General features: G+C 41.8%; 1 protein-coding gene across 3 annotated transcripts in view; it reads left to right on the top strand.

Moving 5' to 3' along the window:
* The window catches only part of pip5k1ca (phosphatidylinositol-4-phosphate 5-kinase, type I, gamma a), a 36,375-nt gene that overhangs the window by 9,975 nt on the left and 13,429 nt on the right, over positions 1-12,971 (top strand). For all 3 annotated transcript variants that reach the window (XM_026345559.2, XM_026345557.2, XM_026345558.1), the window contains exons 2-10: positions 4,405-4,436; positions 5,179-5,265; positions 5,541-5,671; positions 5,765-5,882; positions 7,277-7,429; positions 9,553-9,852; positions 10,592-10,791; positions 11,573-11,656; positions 11,954-12,002. In XM_026345559.2, coding sequence (XP_026201344.1) covers positions 4,405-4,436; positions 5,179-5,265; positions 5,541-5,671; positions 5,765-5,882; positions 7,277-7,429; positions 9,553-9,852; positions 10,592-10,791; positions 11,573-11,656; positions 11,954-12,002 — 1,154 coding nt within the window. The remainder of the gene's footprint in view (positions 1-4,404; positions 4,437-5,178; positions 5,266-5,540; positions 5,672-5,764; positions 5,883-7,276; positions 7,430-9,552; positions 9,853-10,591; positions 10,792-11,572; positions 11,657-11,953; positions 12,003-12,971) is intronic.

The raw sequence follows: 12,971 nt of genomic DNA, 5'->3' as shown, positions 1-12,971 counted from the left end.
ATTCTAAAAAAAGGAGGTCCTCAAGGCGCCTCTGTCTGTCTGAACTTCTGCAGCAGCCTGCACATGAGAGAACAGATGATTCTCTCCTCTAGCACTTATTTCGTCCTCACACTGTTACTGAAGATTAGAGATGTTACAATCACACAGTGGCAAAAATATTGACACAAGAGCCGACTGTACAGTATATTACGCCAGTTTGCAATAAGATGCTATTTAGTACTCAAATAAAATCTGACAGGGTTGTGAATTTTGGCTTCCTATTGGTCTCTTTGACATGATAAAAAGGAATAAATGAAAAATTAACAACCAATCGATAGCTGGAGCACCATCACTTAGCCTCTGGGAAGATAACAAACAATCAGCTCAGACTGCCGCTTACTTAGCTCATCCTGAGGGAATCCCAGTATTGATTCCATGGTCTGGGCACTGCTATGTCAGTAACACGTGTCAATGCCGCCTACAGTATACAATGTTAATAATTAGGTGATGTTTATTTCTTTCTTTGCATACTGTATGTACAGTGTCTGTGAATCGTATCCTATATTGCTGTGTGGCTGCCTGTTTCACAGCAGCGTGAGAGGACACGTGAAAGTCAGCATCTGTCTATTGACTCCACACACACGTGCCTTAGTCAAAAAAATGCTGCAAGTGAGGAACCATGGAAACAAGAGGCTGTGTGTGTGTGTGTGTGTGTGTGTGTCCACATGAATATAAACACAGAGGCAATTTACTCAGGGCATAGAAAGAGACAGAGGTTATTATAACAGCAGCTCAGTGTCGTAGTAGTTCTTACATTAATGTAAAATATTTTAATGGAGGAGGGTCATAAATATTGAAAAGTCCACCATAAATCATTCAGAACTGGGTCAGAGGTAAGAAGATGGACAGCTTAATCAAATCCAAAATCCAGTTCTTGATCTTTTTACGTGACATGAATCCTTTCAAAACCATTAAAGGTCTATTTGTTAAAAAAACATGCTGTGTATTTCACTGAGCACAATAATACATATGAAGTGTTTTAACAAAGATTTAAGCCTTTAGAGTTGATTTTATCACTGGTCTGAATCCTGACCTCAGTCCTTTTGCCTGGTGGGAGGATGAGCTGCACAGAATAACGTAAAACAACACAGTGATTGGTTGTAGTAATTCTGCTTCATCACTTTATCACAAGCAAGATATTTTTAACATTCACCCTGTTTTGTTTTTATCGTCCTTATCCAGCCGTCATGTTTGTTGACTACAGCTTCCCTGAGTTTTCATGCATGTGGATATGTCAACAGTCCAGGTTCAGCAGTTTTATGCCGGTTGTATCTGAGAGAGGTGAAAGAGACTAAACAGAGAATGTAACTGAATGATTTGTAAGGATTTATTGGCCGAGTGGATTTGAATATTTTTGCTCAATGTAAACTCTAAAATCTTAAAGCTACAAGTCACAGAATGTTTTGCAGTTGTCATATTATTAACTGAAAATACTTTCTAGTTGTAGTAACAGAGGAAACCAGAAGATGTGTAGTTACAGCCTGATATTACTGTGAAGAATGAAAACTCCAAACAGATCTATACATAGATTTGAAACAGAATAACTCAGAAGCAGCACTGTTGTATTGCCAGAGGCAAAAGTTAAGAGGAGCTTACATATAATAGACCTTCTTCATGTGTTTACTGTAAATAGTCCACATTGTAGTACCACGATGATGTTTTGTATTCTGTGAACAGTGCTACACTTCATCTTTTCTGTTGAATTAGTAGAAGATACTTCCTGTCAGCATCATGTTCATGTACTGTTGTCAAAGCATGCGGATACATCCCCTCTTCAGCGTCCTCGAAACACACTGATGTTTGCAGACACAGCCAGGGATTAAGCTACTGCAGATTTCTCATGTGATCAAATTCCTGCATCAAACAACGGGTTTGTGTGTGAAAATGATATAAATAAGCTGCCGTCTCACTTTGCCTCCTGTGGCTGTCACCAGCCAGTAATGGACCTCTCTCTTAAGGGCTGTAAAGAGTGGGCCATTAAACCAACACACAATCCAATGAGGCAACAGCCTCAGCTAGAAGCTATTTATTTGTATGGGTTTATTTGTTGTTCCATCCCCTGAAGACCTCTGCAGAGAGCTGCTCCATCATGACGATGGAGTAGGATCTATTTTACCTCATATGTTCGCTCTGCAGCCTCTTAACATTGTCACGGGTGGAATTACTTATGTACCTGTTAAAAGTAAATGGAGGGATGTTAACACTGACAGTGTGTTATCACATCAGACTCAATGGTTGTCTCACAGAAAAACATCATCACATATGGGAATAACTCTAAATAATAATTTAACATACAGTTTTCTGTGTATTTAAGGAGCTACAGCCCTTATTTGCCTTAGTAGGATAACGCTCGAGGGTTGAATCTATATGTGCTGACTTAGCATTCAGTACCTCATATTACTCACTGTGCTTTTGCGATACCTTCTTCCTATTCACTATAATATACTCTCATCGTCCTTATGTCTCTTTGTTTCTGTTATTAAATCAGGCTATGATTACAAGAATATCTGTAGGGCATCATGCCTGTGACACTTGCACTCACACTTAGTTGTGTGATGATAATATTATTGAGTTTTGTTGTGGCATAAACATTTTCAGTAGCTAAAATGTAAATGTAGTTCAATGTGGCCTTTACTGGAGCTTTCAGACAACTCTCCTCTGCTCGGAGAGATCTCTATCTTCATTTATTTATCGTTATGGATTTTCTTCATCTTGGCGAGAACATTTGAAAATGGGTGATCGAAAATTCATCAGTTCATCCAATTATGATTAGTATTGAAGTTGTGGGTCGGTTTATCGCTGCTTCAGGATGAAAAAGACTCTCTGATTTGCGTATATGATGTTGAATGCACACAGCCAGATTCATAAATCTCCAGTGATTGCACACACACCCTCATGGTACCTTTAAACCTCTTGTATCAGCAAGTCCCACACTCACACCCACACTTACATACCTGCTCATGCATCCAGGCAGCATCAACGGACGAAAGCATGTGGATAGAAGTAGACCAATACATGCACCTATGTGTGTATTGTCACACTTGGACCTACAGGCTCACATACACAAATACAGAGTAAAGCATAATAAAAAGCAAGTGTTTCTCCTCTTAAATTATCTGCACTCCAAACGTTTCCTTCACCACCTTTTTTTTTTTCCTCAAAAATGATTCTGTGGATGTTGCAGCTTGCAGGGAGTGTTGCTGGGATTTCATCGCCATGCTTTGGCTCATAAATATGTGTGTGTGTGTGTGTGTGTGTGTGTGTGTGTATGTGAGGCACGGAGAGAGATGGAGAGGAGAAGCAGGAGGAGGGGTGGCAAACAGGGTATTCTGTGGCTCTGTCACATGGGCGTCCACGAGAGGCAGGCAGGCAGGCAGCGCACAGAGATGGAGACCAAAGAGGCCTGGCTATCAATTCAGCTGCAAACACCGAGTCGGAGTTTCGAAGATACTCCTGAGTGACAAAGGGCCTGTCACGAAATGTTAAGTGATAAGACGTGTCAAAGTGTTTTCTCACATCATTCGTGACGTCATAGCTGGAAAAGCACAGGTGTGCAGCTCGCACTAGTTTTAGGAGGCATTAATGATGTTGTAAACATACTGTATGTGCAGTTTCTTCATAAAGTCTGTGCAGCTGAGTGTGATATTAGCAACAATGATAACAGAGAGAGGGAATTAATCAGCCTCACTATGCTGAAGGCTTCTCTCGGCTTTTATCTTCTCTCTTCCCTTCTTTTTTCAGTTATTATGCTTCGTCTTATACTGTATGTCTATAATTACGCATCCTTCCTGTTGAGAACAGCTCTGATTGCTTTTCTCTACTGCCCACATCCTGTTATTAGACAAAATAATTATTAGGAATTATTAGGAAAATTGTAAACATAACATAACAGTTGTGAGCTTGCTGTACTTGTGAAATCGTTAGATGTGTCTTTACACTCTTGGCCTAGATAAAATTAGCCTTATAAAGCCAGAGTGCTAGCATGTACCTTACACAGAAGTATAGTTAAAATTTGACAGAGCTGTAGAACTGTAACCCATAAGAAGGTAACTCCCTATAAGAAGATTTTTAGTTAAAATTTCATTTTGACCATGACTAGATTTGGCAACATCTATAAAGTCTTTATGCACGTCAGGCTTTAAAAAGGACTTGGTGTCTTTGTAGCTGACATTACTGTTTGCTGCAGTCCCTCTAGCTGACAGGCTCCTACTTCTATTTGACACTGTTCCTGCATGATGTCGGACTGCTGTGTCCTCCCTTTGGGATTCGTCTTTGTCACAGAGCGTGCTATTGTGGCTGAGTAATGGAGCCTCTCCGTCATACAGCAACTAACCCAGTCATGTCTGTGTGTCTTCTCTCTCTCAGATGCTGCTGCTAAGAAAGCCTTCATCACAGAGGTGAGCTGCCATCTGTCCCTGTGATCACCAGCTCTGTTATGCTTCTTGCTTTAGTTTCTTTTTCATTCTCCACATTTACATCTGTTAACTCTTTAGTTTTAGTCCAATGTTAATAACAACCAACACTCCACAAAGGTTCGATCTGAGCATCTCAGTCAATCATTTACTATTTGGGTCAGTTAATATTTGCAATATGTAACTCCCCTTATATGGTGCAAGAAGAACGCTAAACAATATCGGTACAGTCTACAAGGTACAGGAAAGTGTAGTCAGACAGAGTATACTTGTACCAGTACAACAGATGATCCTAATCCTCCTAGTTTGGTAAATCCCATCCATCTGCTGCTGCAGCTACTGTGCTGCACATTAAAGAACACATTTAGAAGAATTGGACTATTTTATCTGAGTCTTCTAGAGACCTTTAATTCTTCTTAAATACCAATTTGAGCCAAAACGCTCACTGAACACTGAGACCTGTGTCTACTGCAGCACCCACTAAGTAATGCATGTTCTGAATAACATGACAGTACAGACTGTGCTTGACACTGTTTGGGTTTAACTGATGAAATGCTGAGAACAGATGGGTTTAGAAGGAAATGTTGCATTTACCTTCAAAACAAATGCAGTGAGAAGCATCAAAGCTTTAAATCGCTCTCATACTGTGTCACCCCCTATGAACAGACACACATCCTCCTGTGTCCATAATACAGGTCTCTCTCTCCCTTTCTCTCTATATCATCAGATGCCCTCATCCTCAGGCCAGCCTGGTCAGGGAAAGAAAATTGGTCACAGAGGAGTGGATGCATCTGGGGAGACGACTTACAAGAAGGTTCTGTAGATCGTAGACTGTACATGGATTTGATTTTCTCTGTTTTCAGCTTTTAAAGTGAAGACCCATGAGTTAATTTAGAATATGAGAGCGGGACTAAGACATATTGCAGCATAATCCTGTTGCTGCTGGTGACTTGGCTAACATTATTGTTAGGTTGATTCTACTGGGCCCTCTGCTACTTTATTCATGTTGAGAAACCACAGTGAAGGTTAAATAAGCAGCAAGTATTTCACTCACAGCTCTCCCTCTGTCTTCCTCACATCCCTCTGCAGACCACATCCTCAGCCTTGAAAGGTGCCATCCAGCTGGGCATCGGTTACACAGTGGGCAACCTGAGCTCCAAGCCTGAGAGAGACGTGTTGATGCAGGACTTCTATGTGGTGGAGAGTATCTTTTTCCCCAGGTCTGTACTGTAGACAAACCTCAAAACCAAAACCCTCTGGTTGCTGTCTATAACATCATTTCATTGTTGCTTTGCTTTTGTTTTATACTCTAGTGAAGGCAGCAATCTCACTCCAGCCCACCATTTCCCGGACTTCCGCTTTAAAACCTACGCTCCTGTGGCCTTCCGCTACTTCAGAGAACTGTTTGGCATCAGGCCAGATGACTACCTGGTAAGATTTTGAGTTTTTACTCGGAGTTATGTGTGCCCCAGTAGATCAAACTGAAGTGAACGTGGTAACAAACTACATACAGTAATACAAGGTGAAAGCTAAAGATTCAGCCGACTGACACAAGCAGTAACCAAATTACAAACCTAAATAGAAAACAAATAGGGGTTTATGGGGAAGTGACGACTAGGACACGACAATGGCCAAAAGAGAAGTGAGGATGAGAGGTGGGAGAGGAGATGTGAGAGGGCAGAGAAGGACAGAGAAAATGACTGAAGACAGGGAGGAAAGGTCTGCATCTTGTCTCTCCCCATCAGCGAGGAGGACCTGGAGGCTGCGTGATTCACCGCTCTGCCCTGAGCAGTCTACCAGAATCTACACACAAAACACTGCTTAGTCAGTGTTTACGCATGTTCAGTGTGCAATAATCTTTAATGCATCACTACACCAACCACGTGGCCACACCACATGCTCCTCTGCTGTCCCACTCAGTCAACCTGTGGTCACTCATCAGCATATGTCCATCTGGGGACATGTGTGCTGTCACTAACTTTATACCATGTTTATTTTAACACAGTTTTAGGTATATCTGTTTAGAGAGCAAGCGGGAGGTGGGGGGGGGGGGGGGGGGGGGTCTTTTCTGAAGCAGTGGTCTGTTTACAGACTGACGACAGAAAACCACAGAAAGTGGAGAGAGGACAGGGCAGACACCATTTTTATTTTTGTTCTTCATACTGTTGGTCCAGCTCAGCTTGCTTTAAGACCTTGATGTTGTTTAATACATGTTTAAAAATACAAAAAGTTTTCATATCTTCTCTCTACCCTTGTACGTCTGTATTTTAATGTAACAGAGAGGTTTAAAATTAAACGTCAGGCTCTTCTGAAAAAGGATGATTGAAAAGTGGGCCATTAGCAGAATGTAGGCGCAGGCAGCTTCACCTCTTTAAACAACGATGCCTGTCATTACCTGATTTGAATCAGCGGAGAGATGATTAGCTGAGCTGCAGCAATCACATCAGGAGTCGGAGTTATACATTAAGAGTTTAAAAGCTGCCATTACATTACTACTGTTTGATTCATATTTTCTACACAGGAAAGCTACAGTGAGTGTGAATGTGTTTTTGCCTCACTGCTCTTTTCTATCTTTTCTTCTTCTTTTTTTTAGCTTTTTTATTATTACATCAGATTCAGCTGGTACTGTAAATAGTGAACACAGATGGGTTTCCTGGAAAAAACAGGAAAAGTCGGTATTTGCTCCATTGTTCCCAGGGGAACATCTTTGGGATGTGATGTCAAACTAGATTGTGTGTACCAGGTTTACACACATAATTTCACTGTTAAGCACAACACCAGAATTATAATTAAAGATCTTGATCCTTGTTTCTGTCTACTTGCAGTACTCCCTATGTAATGAGCCCCTCATCGAGCTGTCTAACCCTGGTGCGAGTGGCTCAGTCTTCTACGTTACTAAGGACGATGAGTTCATCATCAAGACTGTGATGCACAAGGAGGCTGAATTCTTACAGAAACTGCTGCCTGGATACTACATGGTAAGCAAAGACTGAGCGTGAATGTAAATAAGATACTCTTAGGCAGCAACAGACATCAAAAATGTGAATAATTTAAAAAAAGTCTACTCAGCAGAGTGTTTTTTAAAGATAAAAAAGCCTCCATGTCTAAGTGTTATGTCAAAGTTAGATGGTAACTAAGTGGGAATTTAAACAGCTGCCAGTGCATCTCTGCTGTGGTTGTTTTTTATACATAGTCACAGTTATTCTTAGGTTCAGCAGTTTTTCTTTTCTTTTTTCTTCATGGTAGGAATCACATGGTTTATAAATGTTGCTCGTTCAGACAAATAAGCAAACTGGTCTGGAAAGGCACTGAAAACATGCATAAATCACACATTGACGCACACATGCCGACTTTTCCTAGTGTTGTTATTTAGGGTCATGTTTTCTAACATCCTGGAAATCTCTCCTCCAAGCATGACGTCCTTTTCATATAATAGCAGACATAGCAGCCTCATCATCTGTGGTTGAAACCTCAGGCTATGCAGTTTCATAACACACTGGTCGGTGTATTTCAGTAGCTGGATGTACTGTACTTAAGCCTAACAGAGCATGACTTGCACCAACAGTACCCGCCACCCACCCCTTCTTTTGCTGTCTGCAGGCTCATTCTGGACGAACTCAACCAGCTACAGCTCCATGTATGTCCATGCTACTAACCCAGCCCCCTCACAAGGTTCACGGCCATCAGCCTTGTGTTTATTCATGTGCTGACAGCTGTGGCCTAAAGACCACAGCAGGAATTCATTTAGTCATTTAGGGACATTAAAGGCTAAGCACATTTGCTGTGACCTTTTCCATCGTTTTGGCTGCGCTGGCGAGCACACACTTCAGGTGAAAACTGTTTAATGAAACTAGAGAGATTCAGGCTCATGTGGGCTGGCTGTAACCTGAAGTCAGAGCTGGTGGACTGAGGAAAAGCGATGGGATTGCACAGATAGACAGATCAAACCCATGCCAAGACAAAGAAGGCTTGGGATCACGTGGGTAGATGCAAATGTATAGATTCATCGAAACAACTATGCAGACATCTAATGGACAGCATAAAATAGTTTATGCAACTAGAGAAAAATGGAACGAGCTGCTGCGTCTTTGCAGCTAAAACAGACATCATGCAGGCAGTCAATGGTGAAGCTGTCGGCCACAGCTGACAAGCTGACTGTAGTGCAGTGGCTGGCTCGGGGCAGACTACAGATCACTTGCTTTCCACCATTTCTCTTCTCTCTTGTGTATTTCTCCCTCACATTATAATGCCTTTTCACTCTCCCTGGTGCTTTGACACTTTCACTGTAATTTATTTCACATTCTCTCACACAACACTTGTCCCCTCCCTCTTCTCTTCTCTCCCTCACGTGTCGGTGTTGTTGGTTTGTCACTGCTCTGGCCTGTTAACTTTGACAGAAGGGTCGTGTGCGGCTGACAGCATAGGATTTTTCCTCTCTCTTTTTCTTTTTGCTGTTCTCTGCCAGTTTCTTTCAGCTGAAGGTAATTCACCTTCACCAAGTAGCTCCTCTGTCGGGTGACTGCTGTGTGTTACCATTATATGGACCAAATCTCTCTCTTTATCTCTCTGCTCTCATTTCTCTAATGGGACTCAGCTGGCTCAGTTCCCATTGTCAAAGCAGGTTTTTGACTGAGCACCCAGCCTGACTAACCTCGTTTGTTTGGATTAACTACTGAAATATTTCGCACAGATTGGTGATTTAGAAGAACGCACTTTGTTGACTGTAAAAACAGGAACGAGTATTTGCCAATGTGTTATTTAAAACAATCATCTCTATTGTATTTATTTTTTTGTTATTGCATTTGGGCCCAGTTTATGCCTGACATATATCTTTGTATTATGGGAAAAATGAATGGTATTAATACTAAAATCTCAACCGCTGTGTTCCTACAACCTGTCGTGAACAGTGTCTTAGGGTGCATATAAAAACCCAGTCTCGTAAATTAAACAGTAGAGTTTGACAATATTTCCCTGTACAGATCTTAGATTAACCCCCCACTCAATTCCCTTCCAGTCCTGCCTGAGTCTCCTGTAACAGCACAGCAGCAGAAACTAGTTTATGTGATCTTTTTCTTTCTCTTATTGTCCTCTTCTTCTCCAGAACTTGAATCAGAACCCTCGCACTTTGCTGCCCAAGTTTTTCGGTCTCTACTGTGTCCAGTCGGGCGGGAAAAACATCCGCATGGTGGTGATGAACAACGTTCTGCCCCGTGTGGTTCGCATGCACCTCAAGTATGACCTGAAGGGATCCACTTACAAGAGGCGAGCATCCAAGAAAGAGAGGGAAAAGGCCAGGCCCACATTCAAAGACCTGGACTTCATGCAAGATTTGCAGGACGGACTTATGCTGGACCAGGATACTTACAACGCATTAGTAAAGACCCTACAGAGAGACTGTCTGGTAAGGAAACTGTAGGGAGATAATATATTACGGTTAATACAAAAAGGTTTCTCTCTTGGTGCACTTCTACTTTTATATCAAGTCAGACACAAGAGAGCCAGAGGGACGACAGGCTTAGACGGGATGGTGGTGTATTGATTCTGAAGAAGGATCCATACAACATCCTAATCGAGAGTCTCCAGAGAAAGGGAGGAAACACCAGGCAGTAGCAGTTAAAAGGAAGGATTAGAGGGACGATAGAAGGAAGGATAAATGAACGCAATAATTCAACATCCCAAGGGGAAAACCACAGATAACAAGGCACTGTGTGGAAAACTGCAAAAAGAAATAGAATTGGAAAAAGAGGATACATATGGTGCCCTGATCAATAAAAGAGGAAGGTCTAATGAGAGAGTAGTTGGAGGAAGGTGGGAGAGAAGAGGGGAGAGAGAAACGGCTATTTATGAGAGTGTTGGACATTCCCAGGGTCGCTCACGATAAATCAGAGCTCTGTTACGAGCAGTGAGTTTAACAAGGTGTCTGATCTGGTAGCAGGCCTGGTCTGGTCTTGTAAATTACTACCTCACCTTTACATTTATAGCGCATGTGTTGGGGTGGCATATGCACTAATACTCACTATCTTACACGCCTTTTGTTAAGGTGTGCATGTTCTTGCGCATCACGGTTGTAGCATCTCTCATCCAGATTGATATGTCCGTCACTCAGCGCACACTCACGTCGGCCTGTGTCCTTTGCTCAGGTGCTGGAAAGCTTTAAGATCATGGACTATAGCCTGCTACTCGGGGTTCACAACATGGACCAAGCTGAGCGTGAGAGACAGATGGAGGGCGGCAGCGACGAGAAGAGGCCGGTGGCCCAGCAGAAGGCCTTGTACTCCACAGCCATGGAGTCCATCCAGGGAGGAGCAGCCTGCGGAGGGGCCATCGACACTGACGACACGTGAGTGTAGCCAGAAACGAGAACATGTTAGCAAAGTGTGAGTGGGTGATAAACATCCCATGTTATGACATAATCATACTTTATAGATGTGTATGATGTGTGTCTGCGTTGGGCTCCTTCTCACTCTGTAAGGTGGTTTTGTGGTTGAATTGGAACTCCCATTCAAAATTTTCCTATGCTTGGGTTCAGTGAGCATTAAAAGGCCAATAGTACAGCTAGAAGTTGAATCCAACCACATGTACATGTAGCTACAGTCTAACATTCAGAATGTTATACTGTGGCAGCGCTGCAGGTTTTAGAGCATAAAATGGAGGTCTCACACTGCTGTGAAAAACTGTATGGTTGTGGGATTGTGGATTATTTTGTCAAAAATGAATTTGCAGTGACAAAAGGATCAAGAAATGAGCTGTTAGGGACTAGGCACTGTGCGTGATGTTTGCTTAACATGACACTGAGATGTCAGAGATGAACCCAGAGCAGATAATAACACCCTGTTCTCTAAAGCTGTAAGTCTCCTCTCCGGTTGTCTGAACCAAGAGTAACGATGGCTGAAAATCGGTTCATATAAATAGGTCCTACATAGATCGTAAGTGTCTGGTTAATGTGATTAATTGGATGACATTTAGTTTGGTTGCATTATATGATGTCATCTTGTGAATCGATTCCCTTTAGTGGACAGTTTTAGAATGAGCTCTCTTTAGTATGAGGAGGAAGTGTTGGCTGTACATTAATACATCCTGACGTCAATTTTATTTCAGTCTTGTTGTCCTGCTCTTTTTAGCATGGGTGGCATTCCAGCTGTCAATGGAAAAGGAGAGAGACTCCTTCTCTACATCGGCATCATTGACATCCTGCAGTCCTACAGGTGACGATCACAGAAATCATGTGATTACATACAGTCACCACAGCTCATCTTGTATTTACTGTATATACTGTATATGATGCTGTAGCTTGAGATGGACAAATGAATATGTGCACATACTGTACCCTTCTACTATGGCAGACTGTTGTTACTCATACACATGAATCCCTTCAGACAGCACGTTTAAGGCCCATCAGCTCATAGGCACCAGCATGGTGCTCATGCATTTTCCAATGACCCTAACATATAGGACATGTTTCACATCACTTTGTTAAGCTGAGCTTCTCTTTGATTCCGCAGGCTAATCAAGAAACTGGAGCACACATGGAAAGCACTGGTTCACGACGGGGTGAGTTTTTAAATAGCTCTTTGCATACAGACACAGCCAATCGGTTGCAGGAACATACAGTATAATGTACACACAGAAGTTCTGATAACCGAGGTATTTTTTTTCCTGTTAATGTCATTTTATGTGGTACCATCATCTTCATCGTTCAGACGTTTCCTATTCACTCCTCTGGGAGAGTGTACAAAGGAACAACAGTTACATTTAGATTATACCAGATCTCCAGCCTCAAGCTTTATTTGTTTTTAGATCAGATTGTGTCTATCAGGATTTTTCATAGCTTCAAGTTTGGAAAACATTATTGGTTTGAAGAAGAACTTGTCTGTCTATGTGGGTTTTAATCTCTATCAGCTCATCTCTTACCCCGTCTGTCCATTTCACTGTGTTTCAACCTGCGAGGATCCCTTTTTCTTCACACAGTTATGGAAGAAGTCACACTGAGGAAGTCTATTTGGAAATGTGTATATTAGGGCATCAGGGCTTATTAGAAGGCAGCTTTAGGCAGAGCTGTGGATTACTTAAACATTAATTCTATGCATATCCTCAGCAGCAGTCGCCTTTTATGAAACCAATATCTGAATACTGCTGTGTATCCCATAAATCATTGTCTTAATTCAATGTCATAAATATTACCCATAATCTAGCTCTCCTAGTAATAAATTACCTTTATGAACAGTCTGTCTTTATTAAATGTAAGTAAAAGACAGAGAGAGAGACTGTGCTGTGTATCCCTGAATCAGCTGTCCTGCTGTCACGTGTACTTTAGTTTGTTAACGAGTATATTTAGAGAAGTGTGTTTCCGTCAAAGCACAACATCATGACCACATTAATTACTGTTTTCTTCAATAAACACGAGCAGAGCCATGAAGACTGTCTCTGTTTTTATAATATATTACATTAGATTCAAGCTGTCGGTAGTGACGGTGCCGTACCGACAGAGATGATGTGACTTCTTTTACTTTCTCTTCTCAA

This window comes from Anabas testudineus, chromosome 4, assembly GCF_900324465.2.
Source record: "Anabas testudineus chromosome 4, fAnaTes1.2, whole genome shotgun sequence".
Classification (NCBI taxonomy): Eukaryota; Metazoa; Chordata; class Actinopteri; order Anabantiformes; family Anabantidae; genus Anabas; species Anabas testudineus.
Note: the sequence above shows the minus strand (reverse complement) of the source record. Positions and strands in the feature narration are given on the sequence as shown.